Source organism: Piliocolobus tephrosceles, chromosome 6 (genome assembly GCF_002776525.5).
Source record: "Piliocolobus tephrosceles isolate RC106 chromosome 6, ASM277652v3, whole genome shotgun sequence".
Lineage (NCBI taxonomy): Eukaryota > Metazoa > Chordata > Mammalia > Primates > Cercopithecidae > Piliocolobus > Piliocolobus tephrosceles.
Window position 1 is genome coordinate 33007545 of NC_045439.1, and position 22222 is coordinate 33029766.

General features: G+C 46.7%; 2 protein-coding genes and 1 pseudogene across 3 annotated transcripts in view; 1 reads left to right on the plus strand and 2 right to left on the minus strand.

The window, feature by feature from the left end:
- Positions 1-22222, plus strand: part of HEATR4 (HEAT repeat containing 4) — a 43859-nt gene that overhangs the window by 17050 nt on the left and 4587 nt on the right. The window contains exons 9-15 of the mRNA XM_023183350.1: positions 3300-3418; positions 5775-5955; positions 7649-7718; positions 8453-8642; positions 9809-9887; positions 11485-11644; positions 13686-13744. Coding sequence (XP_023039118.1) covers positions 3300-3418; positions 5775-5955; positions 7649-7718; positions 8453-8642; positions 9809-9887; positions 11485-11644; positions 13686-13744 — 858 coding nt within the window. The remainder of the gene's footprint in view (positions 1-3299; positions 3419-5774; positions 5956-7648; positions 7719-8452; positions 8643-9808; positions 9888-11484; positions 11645-13685; positions 13745-22222) is intronic.
- LOC111520553 lies at positions 5999-6569 on the minus strand (annotated as a pseudogene). Its single transcript, XR_002724708.3, has one exon. The product of XR_002724708.3 is annotated as a cytochrome c oxidase subunit 6A1, mitochondrial pseudogene (transcript).
- On the minus strand, positions 13406-15969 carry RIOX1 (ribosomal oxygenase 1). Its single transcript, XM_023183364.2, has one exon. The coding sequence runs from the start codon at positions 15781-15783 to the stop codon at positions 13858-13860; it is 1926 nt and encodes a 641-aa protein (XP_023039132.1). The 5' UTR covers positions 15784-15969; the 3' UTR covers positions 13406-13857.

The following is a 22222-nucleotide window of genomic DNA, read 5'->3' on the forward strand; positions in this document are numbered from 1 at the left end:
GTGGTGGCTCACATCTGTAATCCCAGCACTTGGGGAGGCCAAGGCAGGGGGATCACGAGGTCAGGAGCTTGAGACAAGCCTGACCAACATGGTGAAAACTTCATCTCTACTAAAAATACAAAAATTAGCTGGGTGTGGTGGTGGGCGCCTATAATCCCAGCTACTCGGGAGGCTGAGGCAGGAGAAATGCTTGAACCCAGGAGGCTGAGGTTGCAGTGAACCAAGATCTCACCACTGCACTCTAGCCTGGGGGACAGGGGGGGGCCCCCCCCCACCAAAAAAAAAAAAAAAAAAAGAAAGAAAGAAACGTTTACAGTCATTGGATATTGCCTCAATATCAACAGACTTTATCAGTCAATGGTGTATTTTCCTCCCCCCAAAATTGGTTCTTCATCAAAGATCATTCGAGAAGCACTGACTTAAACTACCCAAAAACCCATCTAAATGAGTGTCTGTGTTGGTTCTCTGAGTGTTTGGCACACACATATAAAACATAGTCCCAGCTGGGCGTGGTGGCTCACACCTGTAATCCCAGCACTTTGGGAGGCCAAGGCAGGTGGATCAGAGCTCTGGAGTTTGAGACCAGCCTGGCCAACATGGTGAAACCCCATCTCTACTAAAATACAAAAATCAGCTAGGTGTGGTGGCTGGCACCTGTAATCCTAGCTACTTGGGAGGCTGAGGCACAAGAATTGCTTGAACCTGGAAGGGAGAGGTTGCAGTGAACCGAGATTGCACCACTGCATTCTAGCCTGGGCGACAGTGCGAGACTCTGTCTCAAAAAACAAACAAAAAACCATCATCCCAGCTTTCACAAAATTAACACTATGGTAGGAATAAGACTAATATATACAGATGATTCAAGAACAAGCAATAAATATAAGGTACTCTTTTAAAACTTTTCAGAGAGAGAGATTAGTTTGGGTTAAATTTATTGCTTAAAGTTCTGTGAAGGGGTCCAGTGCAGTGGTTCATACCTGTAATCCCAGCACCTTGGTAGGTTGAGGCGGGTGGATCACTTGAGACCAGGAGTTCAAAACTAGCCTGGTCATCATGGTGAAACCCTGTCTCTACTAAAAATACAAAAATTAGCTGGGCATGGTGGCACATGCCTGTAATCCCAGCTACTTGGGGAGGAGAATCGCTGAACCTGGGAGACGGAGGTTTCAGTGAGCTAAGATCGCGCCACTGCACTCCAGCCTGGGCGACAGAGTAAGACTCCATCTGGAAAAAAAAAAAAAAAAACCCCACTGTCAGTGAAAATGGTGGGGCTCAGCTAGAACTGAAGAGGGAATTCCAGGCAACACTTCATTTTTGCCATTACTTCCCAATCATCTTCAGGTGTCCAAATGGGCACTTTCCCTTCTTCCTATGTGCTACTTCATCTTTTCCTTATAACTTTAGGTATCTCCAGAATAGCCTAGAACATTGCCATTCCCATGATAAGTGAACACCCTCCACTCTGTAACCCTGACATTTTGATATGGGAAGCACAAAATCTGGCCACTCAATAGAGTAATCACCTGAAAACGTTTTGGACTTGGGTTAGTTCTGTCTCAAGTGCTATAGCACCCTGCTGCTAAAGTAGTGGACCAGCAGCACAGGCATCACCTAGGAGCTTATTAGAAATGCAAAAATCGGCCGGGCACAGTGGCTCACACCTACAATCTCAGCACTTTGGGAGGCTGAGGACAGCAGATCACCTGAGGTTGAGAGTTTGAGACCAGGCTGACTAACATGGAGAAAATCCGTCTCTACTAAAAAAACACAAAATTAGGCCGGGCACAATGGCTCACGCCTGTAATCCCAGCACTTTGGGAGGCTGAGGCAGGCGGATCACAAGGTCAGGAGATCGAGACCATCCTGGCTAACACAGTGAAACCCTGTCTCTACTAAAAATACAAAAAATTAGCTGGGCGTGGTGGCAGGTGCCTGTAGTCCCAGCTACTCGGGAGGCTGAGGCAGGAGAATGGTGTGAACCCGGGAGGTGGAGGTTGCAGTGAGCTGAGATCATGCCACTGTGCCCCAGCCTGAGCGACAGAGCGAGACTCCGTCTCAAAAAATAAAATTAGCCAGGCATGGTGGCACATGCCCATAATCCCAGCTACTCAGGAGGCTGAGACAGGAGAATCACTTGAACCCTGGAGGCGGAGGTTACAGTGAGCCAAGATCGTGCCATTGCACTTCAGCCTAAGCAACAAGAGTGAAACTCCATCTCAAAAAAAAAAAAAAAAAAAAGAAATGCAAAAATCTCATCTTAGGCCAGCTCAATCCGAAAATGCAGCTTAACAATATCACTTTAACAATATCCGATTCATTTGTACCTTCACCTCCTTGGCACTAGGCACTTAGAATTGTCAACTGAAAGTAAAAAGACATGCAGAGCTAGCAGGGGCTGAGGTAAAGATGATGAGGACTTCATGGCAGACTGCTGGAGCTAAGAAAGGCAGTATGTCTATAAGTTTTCACTCATTCAGTAAGCATGCAGTTACTGACCACGTCTGGCGCGCTAGGCACTATGCTACCACTGGGGTGCAGGGATAAGTCTTCCCTTAGTAAATGTTATAAGTAGCTAGAACAGAAGCAGCTATGAGGTGTTGTGGGGATTTCCTGTGCTTACAAAGGGGCAAAGAAGACTTCACTAAGGAGATGTTTTTATTTTTTAAAATTTTTAAAAAAAGATCAGTGTGATAGGAAGGAGATGTTTTTGAGCTAAATCGTAAAGGAAGAGTACAAAGACATCAAGTACCAGGTAGGAGTAGAGAAGGGAGATACTTCTAGCAGGGAGAACAGCATGGGCACGTTTACGCAATCATCGTATAGTAATCTTTGCTCATTCCTCTCTGAGAGAAGTGCACTTATAGAGTGACCAACTATTCTGGTTTGTCCAGGCAATGGGACTTTCAGTACCAAAACCAGGAGAGTCCCAGGCAAACTGCAATGAGCTGGTCACCTCATCAAGTATCATTTTCAAATTTTAAGTCTCCCAGGTACAGATTATGTTTGCACTGATACTACATAGTTTAAAGGATGAGCTTGGGAGAGAGAGTTGGGTTTGAGTCCTGGTTCCAGTACTCACCAGGTTAACCTTGGACAAGTTGATCAAAGCCTCCATTCTGTCATCTGTAAATGGTAGCAATATCTGCCCCACTGGATTCTTTGGGAGAGTAAGGGATGGGAAAAAACACTCAGGACAATCCTCATTAGTACAGTGATGGGTAAAAAAGAAAAAACAGCACAACGCCAAGCACAAAATTAACGTTCAGTAAGTGATAGCTAACAATCATATCTACTTATAGGATATGAAACATAAGTTGATCCAGCTGATGTGGAATGACTGGAATAAGGAAGTGAGGCGAGCAGCTGCGCAGGCACTGGGGCAAATGAGCCTTGGGAAAGAGGTGCACGACATAATCAGGTAAGACCCAGTCAACACGAGGAGACACTCTTTTAAATTCTTAGAAGTGTTTAGGAGGCAGGCCGGGCACGGTGGCTCCCAACACTTTGGGAAGCTGAGGATGGCAGATCACGAGGTCAGGAGATTGAGACCATCCTGGCTAACACAGTAAAACCCTGTCTTTACTAAAAATACAAAAAATTAGCTGGGCGTGGTGGCACACACCTGTTGTCACAGCTACTTGGGAGGCTGAGGCAGGAGAATCACTTCAACCCAGGAGGCGGAGGTTGCAGTGAGCAGAGATAGCGCCACTGCACTCCAGCCTGGTGACACAGCAAGACTCCGTCTCAAAAAATAAAAAAACAAAGAAAGGAAAAAGTGCTTAGGAGGACTGGGATCCAGCCACCCAGCATTTGTTGAGCTCCTCTGTACAGACCCTGGACCAGGTCCCACTGTAAAAAATTAACAGTCCCTACAAACTAACGTGACTAGGGAAAGAATCATTGAGTGCCCAGTAGGCGTGAGACAATGGTTTGGGTGTTGGAGGGTGTTCAAAAGTATGATGCAATTCTGATGACCACATGCAAAATATACGAACACCTAATTAAAAATACCAAATCATTAAAAACTAGAATAAATGGCGTATACCATAATTGCTGGAGCAGAAAAATGGAATACTCAGTGTGGCTAGAGGTGTAAGGCCAAGTTTCACAGAGGGATTGCACAGGAGGCCCAGCCCAGTGGCACACGTCTATAATCCCAACACTTTGAGACTCTGAAGCAGGAGGATCAATTGAGCCCAGGAATTCGAGACCAGCCTGGGCAACATAGCAAGACCTGTCTCTACTAAAAATAAAAATAAAAAAATTGGCCAGGCGCAGTGGCTCATGCCTGTAATCCCAGCACTTTGGGAGGCCGAGGCAGGTGGATCACGAGCTCAGGAGATCGAGACCATCCTGGCTAACACGGTGAAACCCCATTTCTACTAAAAACACAAAATGACATGGTGGTCGGCGCCTGTAGTCCCAGCTATTCAGGAGGCTAAGGCAGGAGAATGGCGTGAACCCAGGACGCAGAGCTTGGAGTGAGCAGAGATCGTGCCACTGCACTCCAGCCTGGGCGACAGAGTGAGACTCCATCTCAAAAATAATAATAAAAATAAAAATAAATTAGCCAGTGTGGTGGTGTATGCCTGTAGTCCCAGCTACTTGGGAGGCTGAGGCAAGAGGATTGCCGGGGTCCAGGAAGTCCAAGGCTGTCATGAGCCATCATCATGCCACTGCATTCCAGCCTGGGCAACAGAGAAAGACCCTATCTCAAAAAAAAAAAGAGAGAGAGAAACTGCATAGGAGCCAGGCAGAGTGGGTAAGTGCCTATAATCCCAGCTACTCAGGCTAAGGCAGGAGAATCACTTGAGGTTAGGAGTTCAAGACCAGCCTGGGCAACATAGCAAGACTCCATCTCTAAAAATAATTTAAGGCCGGGCACGGTGGCTCACACCTGTAATCCCAGCACTTTGGGAGGCTGAGACGGGAGGATCACGAGGTCAGGAGATTGAGACCATCCTGGCTAACGTGGTAAAACCCCGTCTCTACTAAAAATACAAAAAAAATTAGCCGGGCATGGTTGCAGGTGCCTGTAGTCCCAGCTACTCGGGAGGCTGAGGCAGGAGAATGGCGTGAACCCGGGAGGCGGAGCTTGCAGTGAGCCGAGATGGCACCACTGCACTCCAGCCTGGGCGACGGAGCGAAACACTGTCTCAAAAAAAAGAAAAAGAAAAAGAAACCCCGTCTCTACTAAAAACACAAGAAAAACAAAATTAGCCAGGCGTGGTGGTGGATGCCTATAGTCCCAACTACTCAGGAGGCTGAGGCAGCAGAATGGTGTGAACCCAGGAGGTGGAGCTTGCAGTGAGCCAAGATTGCACCACTGCACTCCAGCCTGGGAGACAGAGCAAGACTCCGTCTCCAAATAGTAATAATAATAAAATAAATAAAAATAATTTAAACAAACAGAAAGACTACATAGGCATTCTAGGCTGGAAGCCAAATGCAGAAATAATCATGGCACACGTGAGGGCGATGGAGAAGTGAACCTGACTGTGAAAAAGAGGTGCAAGTTGACATTTTCCTTTATTCAGTCATTCAATATAACTGAAAGCCCTGCATTACCTAATTACCGAATAGCTATGAATTAGAGATTCAAGTACAGAAGACAATCGAGCTCTGTACCCAGTAAAACTTATCTCATGAGCATAAGGCTAAATGGGATTGACAGCCTACAGAACTCGGATTTTATCAGGAGGGCATACATTGGGGTTGGGGGTTAGGTACTGAAAGTTTAAGGAAGCAAAAGAAAAGCAACTTGTGCCTTCCAGGGTCAAGCTGGGTCAAGGAAATTCCCAGGAGCGTGTGGAAGCTCTCTCCCTGATAGGTGAGCTCAAGCTTATGACCGCCAAGCTTCTCCCAAGCTTCCTGCACTGCTTCTCTGATGACTTCACAGCAGTTCGGCGGGCAGCCTGTTTGGCAGCTGGTGCCCTGCAAATCCGCGACAAGATGGTGAGTCAGGGAAACATACTCTTTTTTTTTTTTTTTTTTTTACTAGTCTAAGTTTAAGTTATTTATTTAAGCCATCTCCTGCCACAAGCAAAGGGATGGAAGACCAGTATACCAGTCATCATTTGATACAAGAAGATGAGCTTAAGGTCCCGTATACTTTTTCTGGTCCATGTGCAGAGTAATGGTCCAAACCAGTGCTGTGGTCCCTGGTGCCCAGGTAGTGGTCCAGATTCTCTTTATTCATCTTCACAGCCAGTTGGAAGTGGATTCACATGAGGGTTATGGAATAGACTATGGTTACCATCTCCCCAGGGAAACCGCTTGGTCCTGACGCGGAGATGGGGGTAGGCGATGAACTCGGGTCTCTCGTGCTCTCCGTGGTGCGACTTCAGGTACATATTCAGCATGCTGACTGCCACCCCGGGGAGTGCGACGAAGAAGGTGAGGGTCTTCCACATGCGAGCTGAGCCCTCTTCGCCATGGGCGCCACTCGACATAGGCCGCCCCAGCTGTGGGCCGGACCGACCCAGCAGCCGAGACACCCGGGACGCACCAACTGCCGCCATTTTCGACCTGGACTGCCGTAGCGCCGGAAACGGACTGGGAAACATATTCTTATCTTACCTGACTGACCTGAAGAGGGCATTACCTTCCCTGGTTGTGCACAGTATGCTCAACATTCTGCAGGAACACAGAATGAGAGATCGGAACTGGGAAGGGAGTACATTAGCCACTTCAAACAGGACCGTTTCAGGGGCGTCCAATCTTTTGGCTTCCCTGGGCCACACTGGAAGAATTGTCTTGGGCCACACATAAAGTACACTAACACTAATGATAGTTGATGAGCTTAAAAAAAACAAAAAGGTCCACGCATAAATCTTATGTTTTAAGAAAGTTTACAAATTTGTGTTGGGCCGCATTCAAGGTCATTCCAGGCCACATATTGGACAAGCTTGGTTTAGCTCCCAGCCAGCCCAGACTTCAATTCTAGAGCACACCCCTGAATCCTGTTCTCACCTCAGTTAACTAGCTTCTCATTACCTGGGTGCTGATGGGCTTTAGGATCAACTCCCATAAATGGAGTTATAATTCCGTTATTAGGGAAAAATCTGTTTGAAGTATTCAAGAGAAGCCATATGGCCACAGATCTGTAGACTGAGAAAATCAATAGCAGATAATTCAGCTAATCTACTCACTATGCATATAGGTTGGTACTTTAGGCTCCAGCTCATTTGTCACCAGAATTGATAGGTCATTTTTCAATTATAGTTCCTTTTAGAGATAAGTGGTGTCCCTGTTTCTGATTCATTATTTTGCTTTGTTTTTTTTTTTTTTTTTTTTTTTGCTTTTTTGAGATGGAGTCTCGCTCTGTCACCCAGGCTGGAGTACAGTGGCACGATCTCAGCTTACTACAACCTCTACCTCCCGGGTTCAAGCAATTCTCCTGCCTCAGCCTCCAAGTAGCTGGGATTACAGGCATGTGACACCATGCCCGGCTAATTTTTGTATTTTTAGTAGAGACAGGGTTTCACCACGTTGGCCAGGCTGGTCTCAAACTCCTGACCTCAAGTGATCCACCCACCTTGGCATCCCAAAATGCTGGAATTACAGGTGTGCGCCACTGCACCCAGTTGCTTCTGGTTCATTCTTGCTCTGGTCCTCCCCACTTAACACTGCCTTTTATCCATCCCAGGTGCTTGAATGCCTCCTGAACCTGATGCAGAGAGATCCTTACTGGAAAATCAAGGCCTTTGCCATTCGAGGTATTATAGAAAGAAGTATGTCCCAAACTCTTAAACCTTAAATACCTTTACCTATGCAAGTATAAATGATCCCCAGAAACTCTCCAATAAAGGGGTAAAGTGCAGGAGAGGTAATGATCTTAGCTTTTCAGATGTTCCTTGTCTGAGAAGAGAAAGATAATTTTCTTCTTCAATTTTTAGTGCAAGATCCTGAGTCTAGGTATATGTCAATCTTAAGTTAAAGACAGGGCTGACAAGACAGTCCCAGCCAACAGAATTAAGGATAAGATCCAAGTATGTATCCACTGCTGGATGCATCTTGCTTTCCTTGGATATCTCAACTATTACGCTCTATAAGTCAGATCAGTTTCAAGACTGCTACAGCCCTAAAACCCTGCCCCTTAATCAGCCCAGTTTCTTTTTAGAATATTTGGCATTGCTTTTCTTTTTGACATAGATAAATAATTGTGCCTCCTTTCCCCATCACCCTGCTGGGACTAGGTGGGTCTTCCATGTTATCTGTTCTATATTTCATCCCCAAAATAGGCAAATATCCTAATGGGCAAGGATGGGATGGCACATCCCTCTTCTAGGAATCCTTTGGAGGTAATGTCCCACTCTAACCTATCCTTAAAATTATAACGGTGATTACCATCCAAAAGGGAAAGTACTGTTTGCAAAATTCAATTTATTTCTGGATGCTAGAATACAGTAAGCTCAGTCTTCAGGGACATGCTGCCCTCTAATCTCTGCAGCTTTGGGACAGATTGGGCAAGTAAGTCCCAAGCTGACGGATCTTCTGCTCTGGGCTATTCACTATGAAGAGTCACCAGGTGTACGGCTGGAAGCTTGCCGTAGCATCCTAGCCCTGAAACTTCAAGGGGACCGGGTCAGGGACACCTTCCTAGACGTGCTGCTTCTGGAGAACCACGATGCTGTTCTAAAGTAAGCACTAAACCTCTGGCTCCCACCATGACCTTATACGGCCAACTCTCACATCTTTGCTCATTGAATATGTTCCTAACTTTCCAGGCTGCCTAATGGCAGTAAAAGCACAGTCTCACCTGCACATTCACCACTCACCCACGTAGGTAACAGAAAAACTGGCCTAAATTAGATTGAAAGTCAAACTTATGTAGTTCATGCATCTTTTCTCCCCACCAGGATGGTTTTAAGTTATTCATACATTCAACTAACATTTATCAAGTGCCTATTGGGACAACAAGTTTTAGAGTCAAAAAGACCAGGGTTTGAATTCCAGCTCTGGCATGCAATAGCTATGTGAGCCTATGTAAGGTATTTAAACTCTGTGAGCCCATTTTTTTCAATCTATCAAATGCAGGTGTAAGTCTACATTATAGAGTTGTGGTGACAATTAATGACATGACATGTTTAGCGCCAGTCATAAAAGTGTTCAGTAAATGGTACCTATTGGCACCTTCAAATATATTGTCTTGGCCAGATGCGGTGGCTCATATCTGTAATCCCAACACTTTGGGAGGCCGAGGCAGGTGGATCGCCTAAGGTCAGGAGTTTGAGACCAGCCTGGCCAACATTGCAAAACCCGTCTCTACTAAAAATACAAAAATTAGACGGGCACGGCCAGGTGCGGTGGCTCACACCTGTAGCCCCAACACTTTGGGAGGCCAAGGTGGGTGGATCACCTGAGGTCAGGAGCTCTAGACCAGCCTGGTAAACATGGTGAAACCCCATCTCTACTAAAAATATAAAAATTAGCTGGACATGGTGGCACACACCTATAATCCCAGCTACTCGGGAGGCTGAGGCAGGAGAATTGCTTGAACCTGGGAGGCGGAGGTTGCAGTGAGCCGAGATCATGCCATTGCACTCCAGCTCTGGGCAACAGAGCAAGACTCCATCTCGGAAAAACAAAAAACAAACAAAAAACCCCACAAGTATATTGTCTCAAAAACTGTACAGTATTCCTATAAGCTAAGCATTACACCATTTTTGCATATAAGGCTCAGAAAACTGCACAGTTAGGATTGGAACTTGGGATTCTTAACTGATTCCAAGTCCTATATTTTGTACCCCCATACTTCTTTAAAGGGCAGGGTAGAATAATCTAAGAAGTCCTTCTTATCTTTCAGGGAAATGTACCAGACAATGAAGATACTCAACTTAGGAAATGAAGGAAACCAAGAAATGCTTCAGGAGATCAAGAACAGGGTAAATAAATGCAAGCTCTGTTTTCAAGAGAAAATTCAGGGCTCTCAAGAGTTCCTCAGACCCTGTCCTCCTCAAACATGTACATACCCTTTTTCCCACCATAGAAATACTTTCAAAAACCCCAGACACAGATGCCGCATCATTTGAAGATGCAAAGCACCTGTGCAAGATTGGGTTATAAGGTCCTACTAGTAAAGACAAAAACAAAACAAAAATCCTATTAGTCCTATCAAGTAGTACTCAAAAATCAGTTTATTGCTATTGTTCAGAAATACTATTTCCCTCCCTTCCTGTTTTCTCCCCATCATCCCCAAACCCAAGTTGTTTATTTTTCCTTTTTTGCAAATAGGCATAGAGAAGGAATAAGGGACAGGTGCTGGCCCCCTAGATTTTCTTCTTAATTTTTCTGAATTCCTAATCTGGGTTCTCTCACCAAAGAAAATCTCTAGCTGAAAGGATTAATATAATTTTTCCTTTTTTGGGGGGCGGGGGGAACAGTCTCGCTCTGTCGCCTAGGCTGGAGCGCAGTGGTGTGATCTTGGCTCACTGCAACCTCCACCTCCTGGGTTCAAGTGATTCTCGTGCCTCAGTCACCAAAGTAGCTGGGATTATAGGCATGTGCCACCACACCCAACTAATTTTTTTGTGTTTTTAGTGGAGACAAGGTTTTGCTATGTTGGCCAGGCTGGTCTTGAACTCCTGGCCTCAAGTGATCCACCCGCCTCAGCCTCCCAAAGTGCTAGGATTACAGGCGTGAGCCATTACGCCTGGCCTGGATTGTTTTAATTTTTCAAAACTGTTAGATGAGATGAAGGAATAGAGGAGAAAGGACTTTGAAAAGGTAATTCAAGAAACCAACTTCACACCAAGCAAACATTTCTTAGCAGGTTCCTTTCATCATGCCCAAAAAGCTGAAGTAAAATTTTTTTTTTTTTTTTTGAGACAGAGTCTCGCTCTGTCGCCCAGCCTGGAGTGCAGTGGCTGGATCTCAGCTCACTGAAAGCTCCGCCTCCCGGGTTTACGCCATTCTCCTGCCTCAGCCTCCCAAGTAGCTGGGACTACAGGCGCCCACCACCTCGCCAGGCTAGTTTTTTGTATTTTTTAGTAAAGACGGAGTTTCACTGTGTTAGCCAGGATGGTCTTGATCTCCTGACCTCGTGATCTGCCTGTCTTGGCCTCCCAAAGTGCTGGGATTACAGGCTTGAGCCACCACGCCCAGCCCTGAAGTAAAATTTTCATGAACAGGTATAAAAAATCTCCAACCAATATCATAAGAGAACAATGTTCTCAGGCATTTATGTACCACCTACTACTGAAAAGCATATGTAATTAGTTACTTCTTTTTTTTCTACAGACAGGGTCTCACTTTGTTGCCCAGGCTGGAGTGCAGTGGCATGATCACAGCTCACTGTAGCCCTGAACTGTTGGGCTCAAGTGATCCTCCCTCCTCAGCCTCCCACAATTACTTTATTAATGTTTTTTTGTTTTTTGATAATTTGCTGCCTAGTGGAGGTGTTGTTTTGCATTATTTGTTCATTTTTTGATAATTTGCTGCCTAGTACAGGTGTTTTGTTTTGCATTATTTGTTCTAATTTAGATTAAAACACTAAGCCAAAAGGACTTGCTGACACAGAAAATACTCAAGCTGGAGATAGTCATGGGAAAAGTGAGGGAGGAAGCAAAACGTGTTTACTTGAAACCCAAAGGAGAACAAGAACCACTAACACTCCAAACTTTACTCCAAGAAACTTTTCAGGGTAGGTTTCCTAGGGGTGAGTTCTATGCCTTGATTCCTTTAATAAGCCTCTTCCAGGATCTGGATGTTTTGGGACTTAGTAGCAAGGCTTGGAGGAAGAGTCAGGAAAGGGTCCTTCCCTCTTGGCTACCATCCACTCAGTCTTTGTTATTTTTTTTTGTTCCCCAGGTTTTTATTCATATATTTTCTCCCTTTAAAAAAAAAAAGTTATCTCTATTTGAACTGATTTAAAAGTTAGGTCAAAAAAGGACATATCAGAAAAACACAAGTCTTTATAAAACAATACTACCATATATGTTTGATTAAGCACCCAAAAAAGCCTTCTGAGCTTAACCTTAATAGTGGTAGTGGCTGGTGGTCAGGCATGGTGGTGCACACCTGAAATCCCAGTGCTTTGGGAGGCCGCGATGGGAGGATCACCCCAGGCCAGGAGTTCAAAACCAGTCTGGGCAACACAGCAAGAGCCCTCCATCTCTACAAAAAAAATTAAAAATTATCTGGGTGTGGTGGCACACACCAGAAGTCCTATCTACTAAGGAGGCTGAGGTGGGAGGATTGCTTGAGCCCAGGAGGTTGAGGCTGCAGTAACCCAAGATCTCACCACTGCACCCCAGCCTAGGCAACAGAGTGGGACCCTGTCTCAAACAAACAAAAAATAGTGCTTATCTCTGGAAAGTGGGGTTGGAGGAAGAACTATCATTTTTACTTAATGTATGTCTATGCTTTTGTAAAAGCAAGACCTTATAAAGTTCTCAACCTTAAACAACAGAAAACTATCCATTATGGTGATAGACTCTTAAGAGTCCCAGACACAACCTAAATGATGAGGGTGCAGAAATCAAGCTGTACCAAAATATACTTACAAAATCTGTGTGTCCGAGCATAGCAGCTACCTCAGGTCACTCAGCCAGCTGCCTACCAGCTACCACCCCAAACCCAGGTCTTCTGGTTCCAAGTCCAGTGCTCTTTCTGGTACATTGGGCACTTTTCCACCAACCATGAGAATATTCACATGTCAGATTTGGGGAAGTTTCTTCCAACTGCCAGAATAAAAATGAGAGTGGAAAGTAACTTGAACACCAGCCTTCCTTCATGGCCAGCTTGCTAAAAGTTGGTTGCCGAAGGTCCATGAAGGCACAACTAGGTGACATGCTGCCCTTGACAGCAGTGCCAGCCATGGATGCAAGCAAATAGTGAGCAAAAACGTACCATGCTCTTAAAACTGAACTAGCTAGTACGAAATAATTTTTCTATTAGAATTGGGTTGCATAATTAAATAGCATAAATTATCCCCAAAGTTAGTGAACTGGTCCCAATCAGATGAGATTTTTGAGATCGAATCTCGCTCTGTTGCCCAGGCTGGAGTGCAGTGGCACGATCTCAGCTCACTGTAACTTCCGCCTCCCAGGTTCAAGCGATCCTCCTGCCTCAGCCCCCTAGTAGCTGGGATTACAGGCACGTGCCACCATGCCTGGCTAATTTTTGTATTTTTACTAGAGACGGGGTTTTGCCATGTTGGCCAGGCTGGTCTCAAACTGCTGACCTCAGGTGATCCACCTGCCTTGGCCTCTCAAAGTGCTGGGATTACAGGTGTGAGCACTGCACCCAGCCTGAGATTCTCTTCCTTAAGAGATTAACATGCTCCTTTTACATTCTACAACCACCCCAAGTTGCTTTTCACTTCAGCTATTATAGATTTTCCCTATCTTCCTCCCACTCCTGCATTTCTTCAAACTATCCCAAATAATAATCTAGCCTTAAAAAAGGGAAACATTCTTTGGCACTTTAATAACTTTTCTAAGGTTCATACAAATTTAACAATAACAGGATACTGACCCCAACCCTCCCCCCAAACAATGAAAAAGAACTCAGATGAAAGCTCCAAATTCCAAAAAAAATCTAATGTCTGTCTCAAGCAAAATGACACGGTCAGTGCTACCCAGTACACTGAAGCCTGAGGGTGATGAAGTTGGTGCTCTGAAATGATCACAGATCAAGGGTTTTTTTCCACCTCCAACTTCTCCTTTTCCTTTTGTACCTAGATGAGATGGTTCTTCCTAGAAGACCTTCTGAGGTTTGTGACATTGAAGCAGTCATAAAGGTAAATGTGAGCACACTGATGGTTATCAAGGTAAGAACATGAGTTAAAAAAAAAAAAAGTAGCAGTGGCAAGGGAGAATCACTACTGCCTTGTTTCCAGTAATCAGCAAGAAACTAACTTAGGGCTAGAGGCATCTTGGTAAGCAGCAGCCCCTTATCATACAACATGGTTGCCAAGGAAAGCTGGTCCTCCACACTGTCACAGGGCAGGTCCCCCACTCTCACAAACTCTGGGTAAGAACGAAGCAACAGTTCCATGGCATCAGCTTGCTGGGGGTATATTTCCAAGCATTTGGGTTCTTCCAGATGATACACACGGGAGTTTTCCACTGTGTAATAGAGAAACAAATGGCCCCCCTCACCCACCAGCCGAGCTATCCCATCCTGAAGCATGTGGACTTCTGTTTCTGTTGTCAACTGGGCCCCCACGTTTACAGGTTCTCCAGCCTCCCAGCGAATTGGAAGCCCGTAAACACTTAGTGCCCTCTCCCTATCAGTCAAAACAGGGGGCAGAGAATCGTGGATGAAGTCTTTGGCTCGCTGGTCGGCCACAGCATCGACAGGAGCAAAGTGTCCCAGGCGGGCAACCAAGACCCGCACCTTCTCCATGAAAGCGGTTCTTCGCGGATCCTTAGAATCTGAATGCTGGGCCCCCATGTAATCCATGAAGTCTCGGGGCAGACCCCTCCGAAACTCCACATTTTCTTCCATTGCAGCCTGCACGGCCAGAGGCAGTATGGCCTCTAAGAAGTCACCCCAGGTATTGCGCTGGTACGTGGACAAGGTGAGGTGCAGAGAGTGGACTCCATCCTGGCATTCAGCTTGGTGAATGAAGCCCCGAGGAAAATACAGCAAATCTCCAGGTTCCAGCACGGTCTGCAGCACCGGCTCACCGAGGTCGTCCTGACTGAAGTTGGGGCTGGATGTCAGAGCCAGTTCCTCGGTTGGGACTCGGGGTCGGTATACACGCCAGAGTTTCCTACCTTCCAGCTGCAGCACGAAGGCCTCGATGTCGTCGTAGTGGGGGGCAAAGCCCTGCGAGTTAGGGGGCGTGAGGTAAACGTTGGAGCCTGCCATGCTTCCAAACTGCTCTTGAAGCACAGCCAAAAACTGCCACACAGTGGTAGAAAAAGCCTGCGGACAGAGGAGGCGCAGGGAGCAGCCGGCCTGGTACAGGGACCACGCGGCAGCGGGCAGCGCGCGGCCGGGTGGGTTAAGGGTCTCGCGTCGCCCGTTGATGTAGCGAGCGGCGTCCAAGTGCTGGCCGAATTGCACCTCCTCGTTGCGCAGCATCAAGTCCAGGTCGGCGGTAGAGAAAAGTCCCTGGTAGTAGGTGTGGTCCTGCCGCCGCACCAGCACTGCCTCCCGCTCCCATAGGCGCCGGTAGAAGTGATCTGGCGGCATGGGCGCGATGAGCCACTCAAAGAGGCGCGCCGCTCGCCGCCGGCTGCTGGGGATGCGGTTCAGCTCGGCCAAGACGCGCCGCAGCGGGGAATCCCAAGCCGGCTCCCCACCCGTGTTATCCACCTGCGGCCCTGACGCCGTGGCAGGGGCCCCGGACGACTGGGCGGCCGCCAAGTGCTGCGCGGTGCACAGCAGGGCCGAAGTCTCCACCACCCGGGCCGGCGCGGCGGGCACCTCCACCAGGCGTGCGGGCGGCGCGGAAGCCGGCACCAGGCGCGCCGGCGGAGTCTGCAGGGAGCGCGCGGCGGGCGAGGCTTCCAGCAGCTCTGCAGGCCCCAGGTGGCCATATGGCTCTCGCCGGGCTGCGTCCGGGACAGCCGCCACCGCCGCCCCACCAGGTAGTGTGTCCCCCAGGTCGTCGGCCGTCGACTCCACCCTCGAGTCCTCCGAGTCCTTGCTAGGCAGCGTCTGCGCCCTCAGCGCTGCCATGCAGGGTACAACACCTCTCATCTGCCTTCGTATCTTTCTGGGCCTCAAGGGCAGGGCCAGGACCGACCCGCTGTGTGGCTGAGACTTGCGCCGGCGCCTCGGCCGCCCGCGCCTCAACGGCCCAGCACTGGCCTGGAGCCCATCCATGGTGACACCGGACTAGATCGTCTTCCCCGCCCGGCCGGGGCCGACGCTATAGAGGTTCCTGAATGCAGCGGCTGCGGTGCACTCTGGGAAGGGGGCGCGGCCTCCAGCCACCTTGTGGTTGGCCACGCCCACCATTCTTCTATTCGGTCCCTTCCGCTCGCTTTCTTTAAATGTTTGGCTTCAAGCTATAGCGGCAAGAACCCTTGCCAAACAAACAAGGAATCTACTCTCAGAGAGCAATTTAAAAATCAAGTTGCGGCCAAGCGCGGTGGTTCACGCCTGTAATCCTAGCACTTTCGGAGACCGAGGTGTGTGGATCACCTGAGGAGAGGAGTTCGAGACCAACCTGACCAGTATGGTGGAAAACAACCCGTCTCTACTAAAATTACAAGAATTGCTCAGGCGCGGTGGCTCACGCCTATAATCCGAGCACTCTGGGAGGCCTAGGCGGGCGGACCACGAGCTCAGGAGATCGAGACTATCCTGGCTAACAAGGTGAAACTCCGTCTCTACTAAAAAAGAGAAATACAACAAATTAGCCAGGCGTGGTGGTGGGCGCCTGTAGTCCCAGCTACTCGGGAGGCTGAAGCAGGAGAATGGCATGAACCCAGGAGGCAGAGCTTGCAGTGAGCCAAGATGGCACCACTACACTCCAGCCTGGGCGACAGAGCGAGACTCCACCTCAAAAAAATTAAAATAATAATAATAATAATAATTACAAAAATTAGCCAGGTGTGTTGGCTTGCACCTGTAGTCCCAGCTACTTGGGAGGCTGATACAGGAGAATTGCTTGAACCCGGGAGGTGGAGGTTGTAGTGAGCCGAGGTCGTGCCACCGCACTCCATCTCAAAAAACAAGAAGAAGCACAAAATCAAGTTACTAGAGACTCCCCAGGAGAAATGGCTACTTGACTGTTCTTTCCTTCTAGTCTTTGCATATTGCAGTGTTCCTTGGATGTCCTCATTTCTGAACAAGATGTTCCACTGGCAACTTCTCACCAAAAAGTGCAGAATTCTTGTTTTCAAGGAATGCCCCCAGGCAGTTTGAGTTCCGCATAAACTTCTGCTCTGCAGATGAATTCGCTGACTGAAGCCCTATCTAGGAGTTCCTCCACCTAACTTCTCTCCCTCCTTTCTCCAATACAAATTCTCAAATTCATTGTCCTCTCTCTGAAAAAGAAGTTATGTTTTCCTCTACTTGCATTCTTGATATCTGCCCTTCCTGCCCCTCTGGGATTTTGTTTCTTTAGCTGCAACTTCTCTGGCTCTTAAATTTGAGTTCTTAAATTTGGGCCTCTAATTTAACATGGTGGCATGAGGGTATAATTTTTGAGAACATGGTCACTGTCTGTCATGCAACTAATTGCTTTGTACATAAAGATTCCTTGTCTTCATTTGAATCATTTAAGAAATAAAAGTGCTGGGTCAAAAAGTAAGATACTTTTTGTGATTATTAATAGGTTTTACCAAACTGCCTTCCAAGAGAGTTTACAATGTTTCAAGCAATGATAAGCATATTAGACTACAGTACATGGCCTCTAGGACCTTTCTCTGTTTGAGCTTTCAACACTCCCTCTTTCTGAGTTGCACGCCTATCCAAACACTTGACAAGGCTTTTAGATTTTGCCCTTACCCATGTCTAACATCCACCTTTTTTTATTTCTCACATAGTCTGTTACACATACAGTTCTCAACTGGGGGTGATATTGCCTCCATAGAGACATTTGGCAATGTCATATGGGGGGCGAGGGGTTGTCTAATATCTAGTAAATAGACACTAGAGACACTGCTAAACATTCTACAATATTAAGGACGACCCTCCCACATCAAATAATTATCCAATGCAAAATGTCATTAGTGTAGTGTTGAGACAGAGAAATCCTGGTCTATTACAAATAACCTCCCAACTAGTCTCTTTACCTTTATTTTTTATTTTTATTTTTATTTTTGAGACAGGATCTTGCTGTGTTGCCCCAACCCATGTGTTGCAATGGCCCAATCTTGGCTCAGTGCAACCTCCGCCTCCCAAATTCAAGTGATTCTCCTGCCTCAGCCTCCCAGGTAGCTGGGATTACAAGCACCTGCTACCACCGAAGCTAATTTTTATATTTTTAGTAGAGATGGGGTTTCACCATGTTGGTCAGGTTGGTCTTGAACTCCCGACCTCAGGTGATCCACCCATCTCGGCCTCCCAAAGTGCTGGGATTGCAGGCATGAGCTACGGCGCCCAGCCGTCCCTTTACTGTTAATTGCTCCTGTATTAGCCGTTCTCACATTGCTATAAAGAACTACCTGAGACTGAGTAATTTATAAAGAAAAGAGGTTTAATTGGCTCACAGTTCCTCAGGCTGTACAGGAAGCATGGTTGGGGAGCCCTAAAGAAACTTAAAATCATGGTGGAAGGTGAAGGGGAAGCAAGCTCACGCCTGAAATCCCAGCATTTCAGGAGGCCAAGGTGGGTGGATCACGAGGTCAGGAGATCAAGACCATCCTGGCTAACACGGTGAAATCCCATCTCTACTAAAAATACAAAAAATTAGCCGGGCGTGATGACACGCGCCTGTAGTCCCAGCTATTCTGGAGACTGAGGCAGGAGAATTGCATGAACCCAGGAGGTGGAGGTCGCAGTGAGTCCAGATCGCGTCACTACACTTCAGCCTGGGTGACTCCGTCTCAAACAAAAACAAAAACAACCAGATCTTGTGAGAACTCAACCACCATCACTGAGAGCAGCGAGGGGGAAATCTGCCTTCATGATCCAATCACCTCCCACCGGGTCCCTCCCCACATGAGATTTGGGTGGGGACACAGAGCCAAACCATATCATCTCCCATGCCAATTTATACCACAGATAGCTACAAGATTAATTTTCTCAAGTTGAGGCCCCAAGCTTGTCATCACCCTATTCAAAATCTACCCATGTGCCCCATTGACCAATCCAAGTTCCTCAGCTAGGTACTGAAGTCACATAACGTTACAGCCTATCATCCCCAACCCCTATAAACTCTACTTCTACAAGATAGACTGTTTGCTGTTGCTTACCTATATCGTCCTTCATATGTTTTCTCAGGCTGTTTCCTCTGCATGCTGTCCTCCAATTATCTTTTGTCAAAACCCTAATTAAAGCCCATTTCACATTCTGTCTCCTCTCCAAAGGCCCTACCATCTCCTTCATCTCAAGAGAATTTTGACTCTTTCACATGAATTTAACACATTGTGCTGGATAATTCGTGCTCTTGTCATATTCCTTCCTAAAATTCAAGGAAAAGACTTCCTTGTGCCTTTTTCTATCCTGTCTTGCATTTAGTACACTGCCCTGGGATTACAAGCATGAGCCAGCATGCCCTGCTAAAAATATATGCTTTGTTTGTTTGTTTGTTTTAAGATGGAGTCTTGCTCTGTCACCCAGACTGGAGTGCAGTGGTGCTATCTTGGCCCACTGCAACCTCTGCCTCCCAGATTCAAGCAATTCTCCTGCCTCAGCCTCCCAAGTAGCTGGGATTATAGGCACCCCCTACCACACCCGACTAATTTTGATATTTTTAGTAGAGACGGGGTTTCCCATGTTGGCCAGGCTGGTCTCAAACTCCTGGCCCAGGTGATCTGCCCGCCTCAGCCTCCCAAAGAGATGGGATTACAGGCGTGAGCCACTGCGCCCAGCCAAAATACAGTATTTTTTAAACAATAAACTTTACTTTCTCTAATTCATCTCATTTTTCTTGATTTTTAAGCATTGCTTGCCTTACTCTTCTGTTTTTTGTTTTGAATCAATAGAATTCCCTTTAAAAAAATCAAAGGAACTTGACATTCTGAATATAGATGTTAATCATTGTTATTCAGAGAAACTGCTACAGAAAAGAGCCAACGGTATGTTTAAGTATACATAGTATGATTTAAAGCCTATCAGGAAAGTACCCCAAATTATCTCTCCCATCAAAATTCATCCCATCATTAGATAGTTATTCTTGAATTAGTCATTGTCACTTTCACTTCATCTATATCTAAAATATAAATATACTGGGAAGGGTGATATATACTAAATTATAAGTTCCTTTTTTTTTTTTTCAAGACAGTCTCACTCTGTCACCCAGGCTGGAGTGCAATGGCACGATCTCGGCTCACTGCAATCTCCACCTCCTGGGTTCAAGCGATTCTCCCGTCTCCTGTCTCCACCTCCCAAGTAGCTGGGATTACAGGTGCATGCCACCACGCCTGGTTAATTTTTGTATTTTCACTAGACGGGGTTTCGCCATGTTGGTCAAGCTGGTCTTGAACTCCTGAGCTCAGGCAAGCCACCCGCCTCAGTCTCCCAAAGTGCTGGGATTACAGATGTGAGCCACCGCACCTGGCCTCATAAGTTCCTTTAAGTGTCTTTTCTTAAAGAAGGAAGGATAGCATGAGTTGTTGAAAGGGAGATGGTGAGAAAGAAATAAAAGGAAAGTAAAAGAAAGCAAATGTCGCCGGGCGCGGTGGCTCAAGCCTGTAATCCCAGCACTTTGGGAGGCCGAGACGGGCGGATCACGAGGTCAGGAGATCGAGACCATCCTGGCTAACACGGTGAAACCCCGTCTCTACTAAAAACTACAAAAAAACTAGCCGGGCGAGGTGGCGGCGCCTGTAGTCCCAGCTACTCGGGAGGCTGAGGCAGGAGAATGGCGTGAACCCGGGAGGCGGAGCTTGCAGTGAGCTGAGATCCAGCCACTGCACTCCAGCCTGGGTGACAGAGCGAGACTCCGTCTCAAAAAAAAAAAAAAAAAAAAAAAAGAAAGAAAGCAAAGCAAATGTCTGAGGCAGTGGTTCTGAACCTGGGGCTATTTTGCACCCCCAGGGGTCATTTAGCAATATCTAGAGATATTTTCGGTTGTCCAACAGTGGGGGTGCTACTAGCATCTACGGATACTGTAAAACATTCTACAATGTACAGTGAAGCCCCATAACAAAGGACTATCTGGCCCCAAATGTCATAACAGAGGACTATCTGGCCCCAAATGTCAATAAAAACTTTCAGATGGCAATTCATCAATACAAAATTTTGATATCCTTGACCCAGTAGTAATTCTACATCTAGAAATCTATCCTTCAAAAATATTCACTGGCCAGATGCAGTGGCTAACACCTATAATCCCAATGCTTTGGGAGGCAGAGGTGGGTGGATTGCCTGAGCTCAGGAGTTCCAGACCAGCCTGAACAACATGGCGAGATGCCGTCACTATGAAAAATCAGCACTTTTTTCTTTCTATCTTTCTTTTTTTTGTTTTTGAGACAGAGTCTTGCTTTGTCACCTAGCCTGGAATGCAGTGGCATGATCTTGGCTCACTGCAACCTCTGCCTGCCCAGGTTCAAGTGATTCTTGTACCTCACCTGAGTAGCTTGGATTACAGTCATGTGCCACGATGCCCAACTAATTTTTGTATTTTTAGTTGAGATAGGGTTTTGCCATGTTGGCCAGGCTGGTCTCGAACTCCTGGCCCTAAGTGATCCAACTGCCTTGGCCTCCCAAAGTGCTGGGATTACACGAATGAGCCACCATGCCAAGCTGAAAAATTTTAAATACAAAAATTAGCCAGGCGTGGTGATGTACACCTGTGGTCCCAGCTACTAGGGAGGCTAAGCTGGGAGGATGGCTTGAGCCTGGGATGCAGAGGTTGCAGTGAGCTGAGATGCTGCCACTGCACTCCAGCCTGGGCAGTAGAGCCAAACCTTGTCTCAAAAAAAAAAAAAAAAAAAAAAAAAAAATTCACCCATGTGTACAAAGATATTTATACATAGATGCTTGTTGCTTATAATTTCAAAACTGGAAATTACTCAAATATGTACCAATCGGCAGTTATTTAAAAGAATGACAAGGAAATGTCTATAATGCGTTAAAAAATCAAATTATAGAACAATATATTGTCCCTTTTTTTGCTAAAAAATGCAGCCCATATACATTATATATCATTTCTTTTACTTTTTTTTCCTTTTCCCTCTCCCCCCCCCCACCCCCCCCTTCCCCCCCCCCCCCCCCTCCCCTCCCCTCCCTCCTCTCCTCCTCTCCCTCCTCTCCTCCCCTCCCCTCCCTTTTCCTTCCTTTTCTTCTCTTTTCCTTTTTGAGACAGTTTCCCTCTCTCACCCAGGTGGGAGTGCAGTGGTGCAATCTTGGTTCACTGCACCCTCCACCTCCCAGGTTCAAGCGATTCTCCTGCTTCAGCCTCCCTAGCAGTTGGGATTACAGGCGCCTGCCACCATGCCCAGCCAATTTTTCTATTTTTAGCAAAGGCAGGGTTTCACCATATTGGCTAAGCTGGTCTCAAACTGCTGACCTCAGGTGATCCACTTGCCTCAGCCTTCCAAAGTGCTGGGATTACAGGTATGAGCCTACATTATATATAATTTCTTTAAAACCATGTATGGTGTGTGTGTGTGTGTGTGTGTGTGTGTGTGTGTGTGTGTGTGTGTGT

Bases quoted from the DNA above. Each gene is read 5' to 3' on its own strand.
- RIOX1 (XM_023183364.2), bottom strand. From the start codon at position 15,783: ATGGATGGGCTCCAGGCCAGTGCTGGGCCGTTGAGGCGCGGGCGGCCG.